The following is a 20,115-nucleotide window of genomic DNA, read 5'->3' on the forward strand; positions in this document are numbered from 1 at the left end:
GCCAGTAAAAGCAAAACAGATTTAAAACAGCCATTGAAAATATGTAGGTAATTGAGAAATTCACAAGACACTTCCCTGCTTATTTGTTTGTGTGTTCAATACATGCGGAAGGCGCTCCTCGCAAAGCCTCCTGGGAAATGCAGTCCTCACCCCTCCGGTCCCGCCCTCTCCCCGCCTCCAGAGACGCCGCTCATTGGTCGCCGCGCGTGATGGGCGGAGGCGAGGGCGTGTCGCCGCCGCCGCCTCCAGGGGAGGAACTACGCCTCCCAAGCGGCCCCGCGCGCGCGCGCTCTCTGTTGTTGTCGTCGCCGACGCCGTTCCAGTGGCTCGAGCCCCTCCGCGGCGCTCTTTCGGGTCCGCAGCGGCCTTCTCCCTCCGCGCGCGCCGCCCTTTCCCCCCTCCCCTCCCCGCCACGCTCCTCCTCTCCCCCGGCCTCGCCGCTCACGCGAGCCCCCGGCTTCACCCGAGGCCTACCCGTTCCCTCCGACCATGGCGCGGCCGTCCGTGCCCAGCTCGCAGAAGGCGCTGCTGCTGGAGCTGAAGGGGCTCCAGGAGGAGCCCGTGGAGGGTTTCCGCGTCAGCCTGGTGGACGAGGGGGACCTCTACAACTGGGAGGTGGCCATCTTCGGGCCCCCCAACACCCACTACGAGGGGGGCTACTTCAAGGTGAGACGGCGGGGGGGGGGGTGGCTGGGGGTCGGGTTGGGCCCTACTCCAGAGGAGACCCACTTTAAAGTAGAAGGAAGTGGCTGGGTTGGGTCCTTTGGCCTCCAAGAGGGCCTGCTTTGAGGCAGGGCGAGTTTTACTCCAGAGGAGACCCACTGAAAGTAGAAGGAAGTGGCTGGGTTGGGTCCTTTGGCCTCCAAGAGGGTCTACTGTGAAGCAGGGCGAGTTTTACTCCAGAGGAGACCCACTGAAAGTGGCTGGGTTGGGTCCTTTGGCCGCCAAGTGGGTCTACTGTGAAGCAGGGCGAGTTTTACTCCAGAGGAGACCCACTGAAAGTGGCTGGGTTGGGTCCTTTGGCCTCCAAGAGGGTCTACTGTGAAGCAGGGCAAGTTTTACTCCAGAGGAGACCCACTGAAAGTAGAAGGAAGTGGCTGGTTTGGGTCCTTTGGCCGCCAAGAGGGTCTGCTTTGAGGCAGGGCGGGTTTTACTCCAGAGGAGACCCACTGAAAGTAGAAGGAAGTGGCTGGTTTGGGTCCTTTGGCCGCCAAGAGTTTCTGCTCTAAAGCAGGGCGAGTGTTAATCCTGCTCTAGAGGAAACCCACTTTAAAGTAAAAGGACATGGCTGATTTGGGTCCTTTGGCTTCCAAGAGTTTCTGCTCTAAAGCAGGGAGAGTGTTACTCCAGAGGAGACCCACTGAAAAGAAAAGGATATGGCCGGCATGTGTGCCTTGACTTCAGTGGTTCCAGTCTGGAGCAGGAGTTTTACTCCAGAGGAGACCCACTGAAAGTAGAAGGAAGTGGCTGGTTTGGGTCCTTTGGCCGCCAAGAGTTTCTGCTCTAAAGCAGGGCGAGTGTTAATCCTGCTCTAGAGGAAACCCACTTTAAAGTAAAAGGACATGGCAGATTTGGGTCCTTTGTCTTCCAAGAGTTTCTGCTCTAAAGCAGGGAGAGTGTTACTCCAGAGGAGACCCACTGAAAGTAGAAGGAAGTGGCTGGTTTGGGTCCTTTGGCCGCCAAGAGGGTCTGCTTTGAGGCAGGGCGAGTTTTACTCCAGAGGAGACCCACTGAAAGTAGAAGGAAGTGGCTGGTTTGGGTCCTTTGGCTTCCAAGAGTTTCTGCTCTAAAGCAGGGAGAGTGTTACTCCAGAGGAGACCCACTGAAAGTAGAAGGAAGTGGCTGGTTTGGGTCCTTTGGCCGCCAAGAGGGTCTGCTTTGAGGCAGGGCGGGTTTTACTCCAGAGGAGACCCACTGAAAGGAAAAAGATATGGCGGGTTTGGGTCCTTTGGCCGCCAAGAGGGTCTGCTTTGAGGCAGGGAGAGTTTTACTCCAGAGGAGACCCACTGAAAGTAGAAGGAAGTGGCTGGTTTGGGTCCTTTGGCCGCCAAGAGGGTCTGCTTTGAGGCAGGGAGAGTTTTACTCCAGAGGAGACCCACTGAAAGTAGAAGGAAGTGGCTGGTTTGGGTCCTTTGGCCGCCAAGAGGGTCTGCTTTGAGGCAGGGCGAGTTTTACTCCAGAGGAGACCCACTGAAAGTAGAAGGAAGTGGCTGGTTTGGGTCCTTTGGCTTCCAAGAGTTTCTGCTCTAAAGCAGGGAGAGTGTTACTCCAGAGGAGACCCACTGAAAGTAGAAGGAAGTGGCTGGTTTGGGTCCTTTGGCCGCCAAGAGGGTCTGCTTTGAGGCAGGGCGAGTTTTACTCCAGAGGAGACCCACTGAAAGGAAAAAGATATGGCGGGTTTGGGTCCTTTGGCCGCCAAGAGGGTCTGCTTTGAGGCAGGGAGAGTTTTACTCCAGAGGAGACCCACTGAAAGTAGAAGGAAGTGGCTGGTTTGGGTCCTTTGGCCGCCAAGAGGGTCTGCTTTGAGGCAGGGCGGGTTTTACTCCAGAGGAGACCCACTGAAAGTAGAAGGAAGTGGCTGGTTTGGGTCCTTTGGCCGCCAAGAGGGTCTGCTTTGAGGCAGGGCGGGTTTTACTCCAGAGGAGACCCACTGAAAGTAGAAGGAAGTGGCTGGTTTGGGTCCTTTGGCCTCCAAGAGGGGCTACGCTGAAGCAGGGCAAGTTTTACTCCAGAGGAGACCCACTGAGAAGAAAAAGATATGGCTGATTTGGGTCCTTTGGCTTCAAAGTGTGTCTACTTTGAAGCAGGGTGTTAGTCCTACTCTAGAAGAAAGCCACTTTAAAGTAGAAGGATGTGACTGATTCAGGTCCTTTGGCTTTGAAGTGGGTCTACTCTAAACCAGGGCGAGTGTTAATCCTGCTCTAGAGGAAACCCACTTTAAACTAAAAGGACATGGCTGATTTGGGTCCTTTGGCTTCCAAGAGTTTCTGCTCTAAAGCAGGGTGAGTGTTACTCCAGAGGAGACCCACTGAAAAGAAAAGGATATGGCCGGCATGTGTGCCTTGACTTCAGTGGTTCCACTCTGGAGCAGGATGATTTGTAACCCTACTCCAAAGTAATAAATGGGCATGACTTGGTGGGCTACTCTGGAGTATTAAGTTTTGCCTTCATGTTCCCATTGCAGTTGTGGCTAAATTGGGACCACAGTCCTCAACTGAGTCTGCCCTAAAGCGGGGCGGGTTTTAGCCAGTGTTAGTCCTACACCAGAGGAGACCCATTGAAGGTAAAAGGACGTGGTTGCCTTGGGGCCCATGGACTTCAGCTAGTCTGCTGTGACGGAGAAGTCCCACCCAGTGTTAGTTCTACTCAAGACCCCTTGAAATTAAGCAACAAGGGTGACTTGGGTCCACTGACTTCAGTGGGCCTGCTTTGGAGTAAGACAATATGTACCCAGAGTGGAGCCATTGTGGTTAATGGACTTTGCTGGAGTTTAGACAGGTTTCTGGACACATGACACCCCTCTTTACGCTGAGGTGTGTGTTTTCAGGATAAACCCCCATTCCCGTGACTGCGATTTGCCTCTACTCTGAAGTAGGACCCGGAGTGATACGACCCTTTGCCTTGAAACAGGGGCAAGAGGGGAATCATTTCCATCCTTGTAACAAGAGAATAAACTTCTTTTCCTTTCTCTCCCCTCCTCCATTTAAAACGAAGGTAGTGAATCGCTTAAGGCGGTATTCCAACCTACATTATACTAAGCCCTTTGAAAGCAATGGTCTTAAAATTATCTCTAACCTAAGAGTTGTATCCAGTGTTAGTCATGTTCAGAGCGGAGTGCCATGGAAATCAAAATTATGAGCAACAGAAGAATGGCGTGAGTTAGCAGAGCTAATGTCCCATCTAATTTAAGCATCCTGTTTTTACAATGAGCCCGTTTTGGGAAAACCACAAACACAACAGCAACACTTGCAGTTCCTAACACCCGGCGTTCAGAACTATACTGCCTCAACTGCAGAAGTAGAGCATAGCCATGAGGCATTGTAATTCCTCTATGAATTTGTCCAGTCCTCTTTTAAAACCCTCCAAGTCTGCGGCCACCACTGTCTTCCGCAGGAGCGAGTTCCATGGGTTTACTCTCTGGTGGGTGAATAAGTCCTACTTATAAGTAAGTAGGAGGGGACACGGGTGGCGCTGTGGGTTAAACCACAGAGCCTAGGACTTGCCAATCAGAAGGTTGGCGGTTCGAATCCCCGCGACGGGGTGAGCTCCCATTGTTCGATCCCAGCTCCTGCCAACCTCGCAGTTCGAAAGCACGTCAAAGCGCAAGTAGATAAATAGGTACTGCTCAGGCAGGAAGGTAAACGGCGTTTCCGTGTGCTGCTCTGGTTCGCCAGAAGCGGCTTAGTCCTGCTGGCCACATGACCCGGAAGCTGTACGACGGCTCCCTCGGCCAATAAAGCAAGATGAGCGCCGCAACCCCAGAGTCGGCCACAACTGGACCTAATGCTCAGGGGTCCCTTTACCTTTATAAGTAAGTAGGAGTTCTAAAATGTTTTTTCCCCTCCTTGCCTACTGCCAAAAACCTAGGATGGACTTATACAAGAAAGATAAAATTTATACCCTCCTGAGTTTACGTTTTCATAATAAAGGTTTGGCTTGATGTAAGTGTACAGATTTTTGAAGATATTTTGAAGATATATTGCAGATAAGATCTGAACATGACTGTATTCATGACTGATGAGCTTTCCATTGCTGCTGTTAATAATTTTATACTATCCTTTCGATCCTTACTTTATAAATGAAGCCAAAATGTGGGCAACTATATCTGTTGACCTGTTCAGGGAAGTTTTTAATGTGTGACATTTTAATGTATTTTTAATCTTTGTTGGAAGCCGCCCAGAGTGGCTGGGGAGGCCCAGCCAGATGGGCGGGGTACAAATAATAAATTATTATTATTATTATTATTATTATTATTATTATTATTATTAGTCTGTCCTGAATCTTCCAACTGTTCAGTTTCGCATTAGGAGGAGGGAAAAAAATATCTGTCTACTTCCTCCATTCCATGCAAATTTTTTTACAATCTTGAGTCATCTCTCATCTTGCTGACCTCCTTTCTAAACTTGAAAAGTAAATAAATCGGATGTTGTAACCTTTCCTTATTAGAATTTACAAGTGAAGCTCTGAATAAATTCTAAACTTAGGGTTTTGTTCAACGAGACTACACTTGGAGGAGACCATTTGAAAATAATTGGCCGGAGTTAATTGGGTCCACTTGGGGTAGGACTTAATAGGACAGCAATTTTAAGGGTATAGTCATACTGTTGAGTGGAACCATTAAACTTAATGAATAGGGCCAGGTCATTCTCAAGAGTAGACCTGCTGAAACGAATGGTCTCCAGTTAGCTGTGATGAACTTCCTCGAGAGCGTGACTCTCCATATAACACTAACTGTGGGTTGTATCCAACATTAGTCAAAGCTATTGAAATTAACGAACAAGGCTAATTTAGGTCGATTAATTTCAGTGAGCCTGTATCTGGCTGAATCCACCTTGGTGGATACTCACTGAAATCAGGTTAAGTCATGATGAACTTAATTCAGGGTTAGCATCATTTTACTGGGTCGACTCTGCATATGATTCCCACGCCTCCAGCTACAACCTTATAAATATATGCAAATCATTCTAATGCGTGTACACTAAACGGAAATGCTTGATAAGTCTTATTTCCGAGTAGGTGTGCATGACATTGCACTGCAAGTGTATTTTATTGCTGTGATTTATAAATTTGCTTCCACATGCGCGTCAAGGCGATTCGCAGGCATGCCATAAAGACAACTAAAAATAGCTTTAAAAACAGTAAACAAAAAACAACAACAGCCAGTCGCCACAGGTTTGAAAACTACACAAAAGGGCACCTAAGTCAGAGGCCTTTTCACCCAGCTGGAAAAGCCTGCCAAAACAAAAAGGTATTTAATTGTTTCCGGAAAGTGCAGGTAGTAATAATTATTTACCCACCCGCCTTGATTCATCTGCCTGGGTGGCCCCAGCCATTCTGGGCAGCTTCAACACAATTTAAAAACATAATAAAACAGCAAACATTAAAAACTTCCCTATCCAGGGCTGCTTTCAGATATCTACTAAATGTTGTATAGTTGCTTATCTGTTTGACATCTGATGGAAGGGCATTCCATAGGGCTGGCGCCACCACCGAGAAGGCCCTACGCCTGGTTCCTTGCAATCTCGCAGTGTGGAAACCATCAGAAGACCCTGGAGGGGTGGACCTCAGTGCCCAAGCAGCGTTAGAAAAGCTAGGAGCCAAATGGCTCCTAGGACCTGGATTTTGGACACCAAAACAGAATATCTAGTCACCATTTGGGACAGGGGTGGGGAGGTCAGCAACACACACACACACCCATTTTTTAAATTGATTTTCCAATATTATAACAAATGTAACAACAGACAAAGAAAAAAGAAAAAAAATTACAATATATATAAAAAACAGAAAAACATTTATCTTAACTATTATAATCCCATTTTTGTTATCATTGTTGGGTAACTTCCTCAAATCCCCCTGGCTGAGTTTCCATATAACTCATTGTAGCAGTTTTCCAGCACTATTTTCATATAAAATTTACTTGTTCGATTAACTTCTTTCTTTTCATTTTGACCTCTATCCATGGTATTATACAATTTCACATATTTAATTCTTAGGCCAATCTGTTACTCAAAAGTATTTCTATTTAAGTTATCTTAACCTATTAAATTCAATAGTCTTTAAATTTCTTCCATTCCTCTTGATACTCCTCCTCCTCCTGGTTGCGGACTCTTCCGGTTGGCTATCTCCAATAAGTCCATCATCTTCATCTGCCATTCTTCCACTGTTGGTACTTCTTGTAATTTCCAATTTTTGACCCGCAAAATTCTAGCTTCCTAACATATACTTCAAGGCTTCAAAGCACATACATTTCAGCAATCCTTGAGCATTAGCCAGGCAAAAAAAAAATGGCGCCCAGATTTTTGGAGGTGCTCACAAACGGAGGATATTTAGGTGCAAAATGCGCCTGGCCCCATGTTAATTTCAAACCCTGGATCCAAGCAGAATAATGGGAGTCAGGGGTGCTAACTTGAATAAAAAATTGTGGGGCCCCAGGTAAGCTCCGCCCTGCATAATCAATCACATGACACGGTGTGCACACAAACTATTTGAATGGGAAACCATCAATTTGTGGGGGCCCGTCCCCTGCAAATATTTTATTGTGGGGGTGGAGACTACAGGATCGAGGCCGTTTAGGACATTAAAGGTTTGCCCCAGCAATTTGAATTGCACTCAGAAACAGACTGGGAACCAACGTAGATCTTTTAGGGCTGGTCCCGGCGGTCGCTCACAGTCACTGGTCCAGCAGCCACATTCTGGATTAGTTGCAGTTTCTGGGTCACCTTCAAAGGTAGCTCCACATAGAGTTCATTACAGTAGTCCAAGCGGGAGATAACCAGAGCATGCGCCGCTTCTTGCGAGACAGAGCTCAGATAATGGGCTCCTCTCATATCTCAGTAGGGCTGCTGTTTTCACATAATAGTGTGGTTTCTCAAGTAATCTGGTGGTGAACAGCACAGGGCCTACCCCTGACCATTAGGTCCAGTCGTAAATATAGGTAAATATAGACATGTCTAAATATGAACAGTGTTGTAAATGGCCACACGCTGTGAAGTGAATATCCAGATGGGAAATATATTTAGTGTAGGAACTATAAAGTGTGCCAGTATAGAGGTAAACAAACTTTGGGGCTTCCAAAACAGGGCATGGATCCCTGCCAAGTATGTTTCTGTGAATTCCTGTTCTAAGTATTTCAAATTCTAATAATAAGCAGTCCCTTGGGTACTCAAGGATGTGTTGCAAAGCCTGGTTTTCTCGCCTTCCAAGGTGACCTAAATAATAGGTATATAACAGGAAGCACCCCATGGCAATGCCAAAAATGGAGATCCGTTTCACAGTTCCTGAAGAGTCATTGCTTTTTGTTAGTGTCCCAGCATGATTCACCCCCTAAAGGCCTTACTCAGGGACCTTTTCTATAGGAAAAAAAAGAGAAGACAAGAATTAATAAACACTGCTTAGAACTCGTTTTAGAAACAATCTGCAAAGCCACATATAAAACCCTGATTTTCTCTATTCCCTCATCAACGTCTTTCGCATAAAAACCTACTAGAAAACTCCTACCAAGGAAGGTAAACGGCATTTCCGTGCGCTGCTCTGGTTCGCCAGAAGCGGCTTAGTCCTGCTGGCCACATGACCCGGAAGCTGTGCGCCGGCTCCCTCGGCCAGTAAAGCGAGATGAGCGCCGCAATCCCAGAGTCGGCCACGACTGGACCTAATGGTCAGGGATCCCTTTACCTTTAATTCACCCCTTGCCGAAAACTGGGCAGAGGCTTGTTTTTTTCTTCTTCCTGGGTGTACGTTTAGTAGGTCATCGGGATGCACAGGAAATAAACAAACGAGCTGCTTCCTCTGAGCCAGTTTTGGCCCGGGAAGCTACTTCGGGTCGGTTTATGAGCCTGTTTTGCAACTTTGAGGTTCCTGCCCATCTGCTCTTTCTTGCCTCTTCCCCGACAAACCTGCCTGAGTCAGATCGGGAGTTGGCTGAGATCAGGTAGTTGGGTGTTCTTGTATCTTGGCAGATCTCCTAAAACCCAAGCCCTAGGGCTCGCCGCCGGATGACACCAGCAGATGGCGATGACGTCTCTTGTTTCGTCACGTAGATGATAATATCAAGCAACCCTAGCTATAACATGAGTTTCAGTCCTATGCCTGCCAGCTCAGAAGAAAGCCTGTTGGAGTTTTGCATGGCTTCCTTCCAGGAATCCTCGCATGCCGTAATCCTCTGTTTAAGAGTTCCTAGCAAAGTTATTTACATGCTACCATACGACATAGGGACGCAAGTAGCGCTGTGGGTTAAACCACAGAGCCTATCAGAAGTTTGGCTTGCCAATCAGAAGGTCGGCGGTTCGAATCCCTACAACGGAGTGAACTCCCGTTGCTCGGTCCCTGCTCCTGCCAACCTAGCAGTTCGAAAGCACATCAAAGTGCAAGTAGATAAATAGGTACCACTCCGGCGGGAAGGTAAACAGCGTTTCCGTGTGCTGCTCTGGTTCACCAGAAGCGGCTCAGTCCTGCTGGCCACATGACCCGGAAGCTGTACGCCGGCTCCCTTGGCCAATGAAGCGAGATGAGCGCCGCAATCCCAGAGTCGGCCACAACTGGACCTAATGGTCAGGGGTCCCCTTTACCTTTACCCTTATGATCATCATGTTGCCTAGACATTGCTGACTTAAACAAAAATGGGCAGGTTCACCCATCTGTACTTTGAAGGTAGTTCCACCATTGCTGGAATGAGATAAATAAAAGATACTCAGCTTTGTAGTTCAGGTGGAATCCCATTGGTCGCTTGCTGTGTCACATGACCCCCTGCCCAGAACAATGCGGGGGAAAGCCACGCAGACAAAAATCAAACAGAGGAGAAGGTTAGCAGAATAACACCTTTTGTTCTGGGAGAGGCACCGGTTTTTCGGATGGAGGCTGTTCCCGCAGAGGGAATGCTCCAGGTCTGATGACGAAACACACCTTCCCTATGGGAAAGGCTGCAGCATTTGGGACTTTTGAAAAGCGAGAAAGACGTTTCTAAAGTGATGCATGACATTGGGGAAAGCCAGAAGAGAAAGTTCTTCCTCGCCAGAACACTAGAAAGTGTGGACGTTCAGTGAAGCTGAATGCTGGGGAATTTAGGACAGATCAAATGAAGGACTTAACATGTTTTTTCATGTACAGTGGTACCTCGGGTTAAGAACTTAATTGGTTCCGGAGGTCGAATTAAGGCCTTCTCGGTGGTGGCACCTGCCCTGTGGAATGCCCTCCTGTTAGATGTAAAAGAGAAAAACAACTACCAGACTTTTAGAAGACATCTGAAAGCAGCCCTGTTTAGGGAAGCTTTAAATGTTTGATGGACTATTGTATTTTAATATTTTGTTGGAAGCTGCCCAGAGATGGGCTGGGTATTATTATTATTATTATTATTATTAAATAACCCAGAGGTGCCTTTTAAATAAAAGGACACATTCTACTCATGTAAAAATACGCAGATTCCCGGTCCATCCGCGGCCGGATTTAGAAGCCAATTGGGCCGGATCCGACCGCCGGGCCTTAGTTTGCCTACCCATGCTCCAAAGGAGCTATACATGGCTCGCCTCGATTTTTAGCCTCACAACAACCCTGTGAGGTTGGCTGAGCTGGGAGGCCACGATTGGCCCAAGAGCTTTGTGGCCGAGTGGAGATTTGAACCACGGCCTCCCGGGCCCTCTTGACTTCTCCTATTTGTGTCTGGCAACATTCTGCAGCTCAGCGCTTTTATGGCATGAGTGGAGGAACCCCCAGCATGAGCTCTCTCTTGTCTCTTTCTGCAAATCAGCAAAAGATTGGTTGCCCAGAGGCGGCTCTTGTTTGGCGCAGGGAAAGAGTTCCCGACGAGCCCGGGCAGGTCGCATGCTCTGTCCCGGCCGAGGCAAACCTGGGTGGGCCTCAAAGCCTCAAAGCCGGGGCGGCTTCGGAGGAAGTCGAGGCAGGGAGTGCCCATGCCGATGGTTGCCATGCGTGACTCCAGCTGTGCGCACAACACAAACGGGACTGCCTATGAGAGGGAGGGGCGGGTCTTGGGTCTGGGAGGTGCCACGTGTCCAGGAGCCTTCCCCAGCCATTGGCTGAGTTGCTGTGATGTCACGGAACGTTACTCATCTGGGGAAACTGGATTGTTCCTGGAGACTCTCAGGCAAGAACCTGGAAACTTTTGGCACGACTGTGCTGAATTTCACATTTGTTTGCACTTGGTTGCGGCGTCTAAAAATTCGCCAGGCTAGTTTTGCTACTGGGGCAGATCCAGTTGTGACGGCGTAGAGCATGGGTAGACAAACTAAGGCCCAGGGGCCGGATCCAGCCCAATTGCCTTCTAAATCCGGCGTGCAGACGGCCTGGGAATCAGCGTCTTTTAATCAGAGTGTCCTTTTAACGTATTTTTCGCTCTATAAGACGCACCAGACCACAAGGCGCACCTAGTTTTTGTAGGAGGAAAACAAGAAAAAGAAATATTCTGAATCTCAGAAGCCAGAACAGCAAGAGGGATCGCTGCGCAGTGAAAGCAGCAATCCCTCTTGCTGTTCTGGCTTCTGGGATAGCTGCGCAGCCTGCATTCGCTCCATAAGACGCACACACATTCCCCCTTACTTTTTAGGAGGGGGAAAGTGAGTCTTATGGAGCAAAAAATACAGTATATAAAATGCATCTCTGGGTTATTTGTGGGGCCTGCTTGGTGTTTTTACATGAGTAGAATGTGTGCCAGCGCTTTGAATTGGGCCCAGAAACCCACTGGCAACTGGTGCAGTTGGGCGCAGGGCAGGCCAGTTGCAATTCTCACCTACTTGTTCATTGCTGCTTCCCCAACTGCTGACACCTTTTCCGTTCTGTGTTCTCCGCAGGCTCGTCTCCGATTCCCTATCGACTACCCTTATTCGCCACCCACCTTCCGTTTCCTGACCAAAATGTGGCATCCAAACATATACGAGGTATGGTGGCACACTGGGACATGGGCGTCGAGCTGGGGTGCCCTGGAATGTGGGCAACAGACTCCGTCTGCCCACCCCCAACGGACACACTTTTTTCCCGCATATAAGACGATTTATTTATTTTTTTCAATCAAAAATCGGGGGGTCATCTTATGCAGTCATACCTCACTGCGAGAAGTAAGGTTACAGGGAACCAGGCAGAGGGCCTTCTCGGTAGTGGCGCCTACCCTGTGGAACGCCCTCCCAGCAGATGTCAAAGCAATAAACAACTATTTTACTATTAAAAGACAACTGAAGGCAGCCCTCTTTAGGGAAGTTTTTAATGTTTCATGCTGTACTGTTTTTAATATTCAGTTGGAAGCCTCCCAGAGTGGCTGGGGAGACCCAGCCAGATGGGCGGGGTATAAATAATAAATTATTATTATTATTATTATTATTATTATTATTATTATTATTATGTTGCATTCCACTCTTATGGACTTTCGGATTATGACCGCAGCAAGCCCAGACGTGTTTACTTCCGGGTTCGCCGCATGCACAGAAGCGATTTTTGCACACGTGCTTGATCACGCTGCACACATGCGCGGAAGAGGCGCTCTAGTTGCAGACTATTCAGGGTGCAAACGGCATGAACTCCACAGCTAGAGGCACCACTGTATACGAATGGTGATGAACAGGGGTTGGTTCTCAGGCTCTTGAAATATGGCAGCCCTAGCTTTGAACGTAAGGGACACGGGTGGCGCTGTGGGTTAAACCACAGAGCCTAGGACTTGCCGATCGGCTGGACGACGGTTCGAATCCCCGCGATGGGGTGAGCTCCCATTGCTCGGTCCCTGCTCCTGCCAACCTAGCAGTTCAAAAGCACGTCAAAGTGCAAGTAGATAAATAGGTACCGCTCAGGTGGGAAGGCAAATGGCGTTTCCATGCGCTGCTCTGGTTCGCCAGAAGCGGCTTAGTCCTGCTGGCCACATGACCCGGAAGCTGTACGCCGGCTCCGTCGGTCAATGAAGCGAGATGAGCGCCGCAACCCCAGAGTCGTTCGCGGCTGCACCTAATGGTCAGGGTCCCTTTACCAGATGTTACTACTTGCCAGATGGGAGAGTTATGTAGCCCAAACTATCTGGAAAACCTAATGGTCAGGGGTCCCTTTACCCTTTTAACTTTGGACAACCTCTGCAAACAATATCAATTTCTTAATTCGCCGTTCAAGAAGATAGGGGTCTTCTCGTACAGGGAAAAAATAATGGTATATCCATCTTTCAGACCGGGGACGTTTGCATTTCCATTCTACACCCTCCGGTGGATGACCCACAGAGTGGAGAGCTGCCTTCGGAAAGATGGAATCCCACGCAGAACGTGAGGTGAGGCCTGAGTAGCAGTTACGCTGTCCCTAGTATGTCGTCGTAAGATTGCCCAGCCCTCCCATCACGGGCAAAGTGAATCAGTCACATCCGCAGGTGACTGATTTAAGTGATTGAATTTTATTTTTATTTTTATTATTATTATTATTATTATTATTATTATTATTATTATTATTATTAATACCCCACCCTCCACAGCCAACGCCAGGCTCAGGGCGGCTAACAAGCAATAATAAAAACAAGTTGAATGAATACAATTTAAAAACAAGATTAAAATACAACATTAAAATATTGAAACATTAAAATTTTAAAATGCAGCCTCATCACAGGAGGAGAAAGGAAAGAGGGGGAGGGAATCAAATTGGCTCCAAGCCAAAGGCCAGGCGGATCAACTCTGTCTTACAGGCCCTGCGGAAAGAAATCAGATCCTGCAGGGCCCTGGTCTCAAGAGACAGAGCGTTCCACCAGGCCGGGGGCAGTGTTGAAAAGGCCCTGGCTCTGGTTGAAGCCAATCTAACTTCCTTAGGGCCCGGGACCACTAGGGTGTTGCTATTTATGGACCTTGAGGCTCTCCGTGGGGCATACCGGGAGAGGCGGTCCCGTAGGTACGAGGGTCCTAGGCCATGAAGGGCTTTAAAGGTCAAAACCTTTAAGCTTGCCTAGCAGGGAGGCAGGGAAATCCGGTGGATATTTCTGCAGCCAGTGGCCATATTCCTCTGTCCTGGGAGTTGTAGAACCTCTACCCGTCAACTGTATCGCTGCTCTGATTGGCTGTCCCTAATTTTGCATTATGCCCGGACGCCAGATTGGGGGGGGGTGGAGGTTTGGCTTCTGAAAAATGTTCACAAACCGGAAATAACCCACTTATTTCTGGGTTTGCAGCGTTTGGGAGCCGATTTGTTCAGCAACTAAACCATTTGATAACCAAGGTAAAGGTAAAGGGACCCCTGACCATTAGCTCCAGTCGTGACCGACTCTGGGGTTGCAGCGCTCATCTCGCTTTATTGGCCAAAGGAGCCGGCGTACAGCTTCCGGGTCATGTGGCCAGCAGGACTAAGCCGCTTCTGGCGAACCAGAGCAGTGCACGGAAACGCCGTTTACCTTCCTGCCAGAGCGGTACCAATTTATCTACTTGCACTTTGACGTGCTTTCCAACTGCTAGGTTGGCAGGAGCAGGGACCGAGCAACAGGAGCTCACCCTGTTGCGGGGATTCGAACCGCCGACCTTCTGATCAGCAAGTCCTAGGCTCTGTGGCTTAACCCACAGCGCCACCTGCGTCCCATACGATAACCAAGCTACAGCTGTGGTCTGAGGCAGAGGTTTTTAAGCTGGTTGCTAACCTGGCCTCCAGAAATCTCCACATCGTCGCAACTGGACCCACACTAGTAGCAGAATGTGCTGGGCTAATTTCTGGCCCTGTTGACTTGGGCCAAAGCCACACCTCATCCTGCTTCTCACAGCGGCTGATCAGGTGGGCACAATCCGCCATTAAGGTCTCCTTCTTTCCTATAACTCGTTTTTAGCAGCAGCGACACCGGTGAGTTCCTGCTGCCTCTTCCTCCCTCACCTTGTCATTTGCTTTTCCTTCCCCTCCCCACCCGCAGGACAATACTTCTCAGCGTGATCTCACTGCTCAACGAACCCAACACATTCTCTCCGGCCAACGTTGACGCTTCCGTGATGTACAGGAAGTGGAAGGAGAGCAAAGGCAAAGATCAGGAATACACGGACATCATCAGGTTGGTGGGAAAAGCCCCTAGAAATACCATTCTTGCACCCACAACCCTGAAAATCTTTTTGTTGGAACTTTGAACAAGGCGAAAGCAATTATCACCAGGAGACTTTATGATATCGAACTGCAACAAGAAGGCGCCCTACTCCCGGAGACGTATAAATGTTTAAAAGCTTCGCCTAATTTTGCAGCTGCCCCTTACTTAACTAACATCACTAACGAAGCCTACAGATGGGCTTTCTCTAGAGCCCGCTTTGAGACAATGCCCTCAGCAGTGCTGTACGGCAAATTCATGCGGGTCCCAATGCATGCGCGTCTCTGCTCTTGTATGTCTAATAAGGTAGAATCTGTCACACACATTCTTCTATTTTGCGAATTTTATAGTCAAGAACGAGTTCAACTTACCGTATTTTTTGCTCTATAAGACTCACTTTTTCCCTCCTAAAAAGTAAGGGGAAATGTGTGTGCGTCTTATGGAGCGAATGCAGACTGCGCAGCTATCCCAGAAGCCAGAACAGCAAGAGGGATCGCTGCTTTCACTGCGCAGCGATCCCTCTTGCTGTTCTGGCTTCTGAGATTCAGAATATTTTTTTCCTTGTTTTCCTCCTCCAAAAACTAGGTGCGTCTTGTGGTCTGGTGCGTCTTATAGAGCGAAAAATACGGTATTTTACCGCTTCTATCAAAATTTATACCCCTTCAATATTATTTGGAATCCTCCCCCGAAATTCTTCGAAAATACCTTCTGGAAGATTCCTCAAGCTCAATATCATACGAGGTGGCTAAATTTTGCACTTTAGTAATCAGGAAGCGTAAATCTCTTCTGTTGAATGGCACACTGCAAAGTTCCCTTGTGTAACCTTTTCATTCATTCCCCCCCCCCCCCGAGGTTGTTGTTGATTTCTTGTTGTTTGATCTTGTGATGTTTAGTGTCACTGGCTCTGGCCGCAATAAAACTTGCTTGCTTGCTTGCTTGCTTGAACCCACAACCTAGGTTTAAGGTGCTATTGAGCTCCTCACTTTCATATCTCACTTTCTAACACTGGCCACAGGTATCTGATTGGCCACTGTGAAAGGAGGATGCTGAACTATCTGGCCGCATCCAGATGGTTCTTCCTATGTTGTAAGAGCCAGGGTGAGGCCCCCCACCTGCATCCTAGGCCCCTCATTATCCTGGCCCCCCTCCTTGTGAGGGCAGGCCCCAGTTTTCTCAGTTACCTACTGAAAAATGCCCAGAATGATTCCGGTCTCCAAGCTCCAGCCTGGTCAGCAGGGGGAAGAGGCTCCAGAGCAGGTATGGCAGGAAGTCCTCCCTCTTTGGAGCAACATCCCCCTGTATGTCCACTCTAAAGATAAAGGGACCCCTGACCCTTAGGTCCAGTCACGGACGACTCTGGGGTTGTGGCGCTCATCTCACTTTACTGGCCGAGGGAGCTGGCGTACAGCTTCCGGGTCATGTGGCCAGCAGGAGTAAGCCTCTTCTGGCGAACCAGAGCAGCGCATGGAAACGCCGTTTACCTTCCCACCAGAGCGGTACCTATTTATCTACTTGCACTTTGACGTGCTTTCGAACTGCTAGGTGGGCAGGAGCAGGGACCGAGCAACGGCTTGTTGCTGTTTAGTCATTTAGTCATGTCCGCCTCTTCGTGATCCCATGGACCAGAGCACACTACTCCCTCCCGCAGTTTGGTCAAACTTATGCTGGTAGCTTCGAGAACACTGTCCAACCATCTCTCCCTCTGTCGTCCTCTTCTTCTTGTGCCCTCAATCTGTCCCAACATCAGGGTCTTTTCCAGGGGGTCTTCTCTTCTCATGAGGTGGCCAAAGTCTTGGAGCCTCAGCTTCAGGATCTGTCCTTCCAGTGAGCACTCGGGGCTGATTTCCTTCAGAATGGAGAGGTTTGGTCTTCTTGCAGTCCATGGGACTCTCAAGAGTCTCCTCCAGCACCAGAATTCAAAAGCATCCATTCTTCGGCGATCAGCCTTCTTAATGGTCCAGCTCTCACTTCCATACATCACTACTGGGAAAACCAAGCAACGGGAGCTCACCCCATTGCAGGGATTCGAACCGCCGACCTTCCGATCGGCAAGCCCTAGGCTCTGTGGTTTAACCCACAGTGCCACCCGCATCCCGTCCACTCTAGGCAACAGGAAACGTTGCATTTGACTGCTTCGGTGATGATACATCCCATAGATCAAGCAGCCGCCCCCCCCCCCTTAATGCTCTTTTGCCGTCCGAATCCCTGTTGCAAACGAATTGCCCGAAGGGAGCAATGACAATAAAGTTATTCTTATTCTTATGTCTTTTATCGCCCAACTAGGAAGCAGGTCCTCGGAACCAAGGTGGATGCGGAGCGCGACCAAGTCAAGGTCCCGACGACGCTGGCGGAGTATTGCGTCAAGACCAAGACTCCCGCGCCGGACGAGGGCTCGGACCTCTTCTACGACGACTACTATGAGGACGACGAGATGGACGACGAGGTCAACAGCTGCTACGGCGACGAAGACGATTCCGGCAACGAGGAGTCTTGACGAGGGACACCTCCCCCTCCCCGCCCCTCTCGTCAGCCCCCTCTTTTTCTCCGCGCCCCCTCTCTGCCCCCCTTCCCTCCACCGCTGCCTCCTGCTGCTGCTGCTCCCGTTAGTAGCAATAAACTATCTGTGACACTTTTACTTGAACCCAGGACGCCACCCGGCTGAGACTCGGAAACAAAGCAAAAAAAAAAACCCTCTCTGGCCCTGAGACGCGAAACAGAAAGAAAGAAAGAAAAAACTCTACCTCAAAAGGGAGACACTGCTTCTGCTGGGACTGGGGGTGGGGTGGGGGGGGTTGCCTGTGTGCAGGGAGGGTTGGCAAATCTACAATTTGGCTTAAAATGCTGTGCGTGGGTGTTTTTTGTGTGTGCGTGTGTTGTCGGTTTGTTTGTTTTTTAAGAAAAGGAGAAGCTGGGAGGGACAGGAGAGGGGAGGGTGTGTTCGTTCCCCACCGAGCCCTGGACTCATCCAGCGGCTTCTTCTGCTCCCGGTTAAGAAAGACTGCAAAAAAAAGAGTGGGAGAGGACCTCGTGACAAGTCCTTTGCGGAGAATTGAGGGTGGGTGGGGGTTTGGAGGCAAGGCCTGTTTATTTTATTTTATTAGGCCATGTTAATTTGTGGGGAGGGGATTCTTAGTAAGGTCCCTCTAGTTGCATGGGTTGAGGGGGGGGGGGTCCCGAGGATAATATTTTTGCAATCTCATCGGCCACATTAAGTCCGGATCGGAAAAGCCAACTCTCTTAGATTGGCCCTGCAGTGTCACCTGGCGCCACTGGGTGGCGCTTGTACACCGTCTGCTTCCTGTAGCATTTGACACCCCCTTTCCCACCCCCCACTAGGTGATGTTTTCCCATCCACCTGCGTGCTCAACCCCCCACCCCCAACCCGACCTCTCTAGGAGTTTGCTTGTTGGCTGTGCAGTTTCGAAAACCTACAGAGGGACGTTCTGGAAAGGGGTAGCAGTCCTTCTGCAAAAAAAAAGCAAAAATGAAATTTTGAAAATGACGGTTTTGTGGAATCAGGGAAAGCGGGGCGGGGGGTCTTTTTTTAAGCATCAAGGTGTGGGCGATTTTTAGTTTGTTTTTCCTCCTAGTTTTTTGAAACTATTTAATAAAATGGACTTTGAAAGGAAGCGTGGTGTTGGACGGCAGCGTGGCCACAGCGCAGCCTGGGTTTTGTGTCTTTTACTCTGGTGTAAAGAAGGGGCGCAGTTGTAGGTGGAGCAATCACCCACTCGTCTATCTCTGTTTATTTTTATTTTATTTATTAGTCTGCCCATTTTCACCTGGGGAGCTCCTTTTGATCCTCAACAACAGCCCTGCAGGGGTGGATTGAGGCGTTCACAAAGTAAAGGTAGGATCGAACTCTGATTAATAAGAATACACACAGAGGCTTGAACCAGCAAGACTCTGGGAAGGGTGCATATAATAATCTCTGCGTCTCTCCACCCCTTGGCCCAGGTCGTTTTATTCACAAAAGAACTTTTACAGAGTGTTCGTAAGAACCAATCAGATTTCTTCCCCAGCCACTCTGGGCGGCTTCCAAAAGAATATTAAAATACTGTGATACATCAAACATTAAAAGCTTCCCTAAACAGGGCTGCCTTCAGATGTCTTCTAAAAGTCTGGTAGTTGTTGTTCTCTTTGACATCTGGTGGGAGGGCGTTCCACAGGGCGGGCGCCACTACCGAGAAGGCCCTCTGTCTGGTTCCCTGTAACTTGGCTTCTCGCAGTGAGGGAACCGCCAGAAGGCCCTCGGAGCTGGACCTCAGTGTCCGGGTAGAACAATGGAGGTGGAGACGCTCCTTCAGGTATACTGGACCGAGGCCATTTAGGGCTTTAAAGGTCAGCACCAACACTTTGAATTGTGCTCGGAAACGTACTGGAAGCCAATGTAGGTCTTTCAAGACCGGTGTTATATGGTCTCGGCGGCCGCTCCCAGTCACCAGTCTGGCGGCTGCATTCTGGATTAATTGCAGTTTCCGGGTCACCTTCAAAGGTAGCCCCACGGAGAGCGCATGGCAGTAGTCCAAGCGGGAGATAACCAGAGCATGCACCACTCTGGCAAGACAGTCTGTGGGCAGGGAGGGTCTCATCCTGCGTACCAGATGGAGCTGCCCTGGACACGGATTTAACCTGTGCCTCCATGGACAGCTGTGAGTCCAAAATGACTCCCAGGCTGCGCACCTGGTCCTTCAGGGGCACAGTTACCCCATTCAGGACCAGGGAGTCCTCCACACCTGCCCGCCTCCTGTCCCCCAGAAACAGTACTTCTGTCTTGTCAGGATTCAATCTCAATCTGTTTGCCGCCACCCATCCTCCAGCCGCCTCCAGACACTCCAGACAAGCTGAGAGAGGAATAGTGCCTAACAATTCACATCACACTGAACAAAATACAGTTCCTAGGTTGGGGAGGGAGGGAGCCAAGACTGTGATACTGCTTTTAACAATACAGTGGTACCTCGGGTTAAGAATTTAATTCGTTCCGGAGGTCTGTTCTTAACCTGAAGCACCACTTTATCTAATGGGGACTCCTGCTGCTGCTGTGCCGCCGCGCCACCGCTGCACGATTTCTGTTCTCATCCTGAAGCAAAGTTCTTAACCCAAGGTAATATTTCTGGGTTAGTGGAGTCTGTAACCTGAAGCATATGTAACCCGAGGTATGGTGTAGATGGGACCAAAGTACTTTTTGAGCTGCCCAAAGTGGCAGTATAAATAATAAATTATTATAAATTATTATATTTGAGATTTCTGGAAAGCGATCAAAGCATTTGAAAGCGCCGGAGCCGCTTTTTGCCCCGAACTGGTTTTCCAGATAGTTTGGGCTACACAACTCTCCCATCTGACAAGTAGTAACATCTGGTAAAGGTAAAGGGACCCTGACC

General features: G+C 49.1%; 1 protein-coding gene across 1 annotated transcript; it reads left to right on the forward strand.

Annotated features, from left to right (window-relative positions):
• Positions 1 to 387: 387 nt before the first annotated feature.
• Positions 388 to 18,363, forward strand: CDC34 (cell division cycle 34, ubiquitin conjugating enzyme). The gene is made up of 5 exons (XM_082206746.1): positions 388 to 666; positions 11,520 to 11,606; positions 12,870 to 12,967; positions 14,573 to 14,707; positions 17,018 to 18,363. The coding sequence occupies exons 1-5, from the start codon at positions 490 to 492 to the stop codon at positions 17,226 to 17,228; spliced, it is 708 nt and encodes a 235-aa protein (XP_082062872.1). The 5' UTR covers positions 388 to 489; the 3' UTR covers positions 17,229 to 18,363.
• Positions 18,364 to 20,115: the final 1,752 nt, after the last annotated feature.

The sequence above is a fragment of the Podarcis vaucheri genome (genome assembly GCF_965113315.1).
Source record: "Podarcis vaucheri genome assembly, chromosome: 18".
Lineage (NCBI taxonomy): Eukaryota > Metazoa > Chordata > Lepidosauria > Squamata > Lacertidae > Podarcis > Podarcis vaucheri.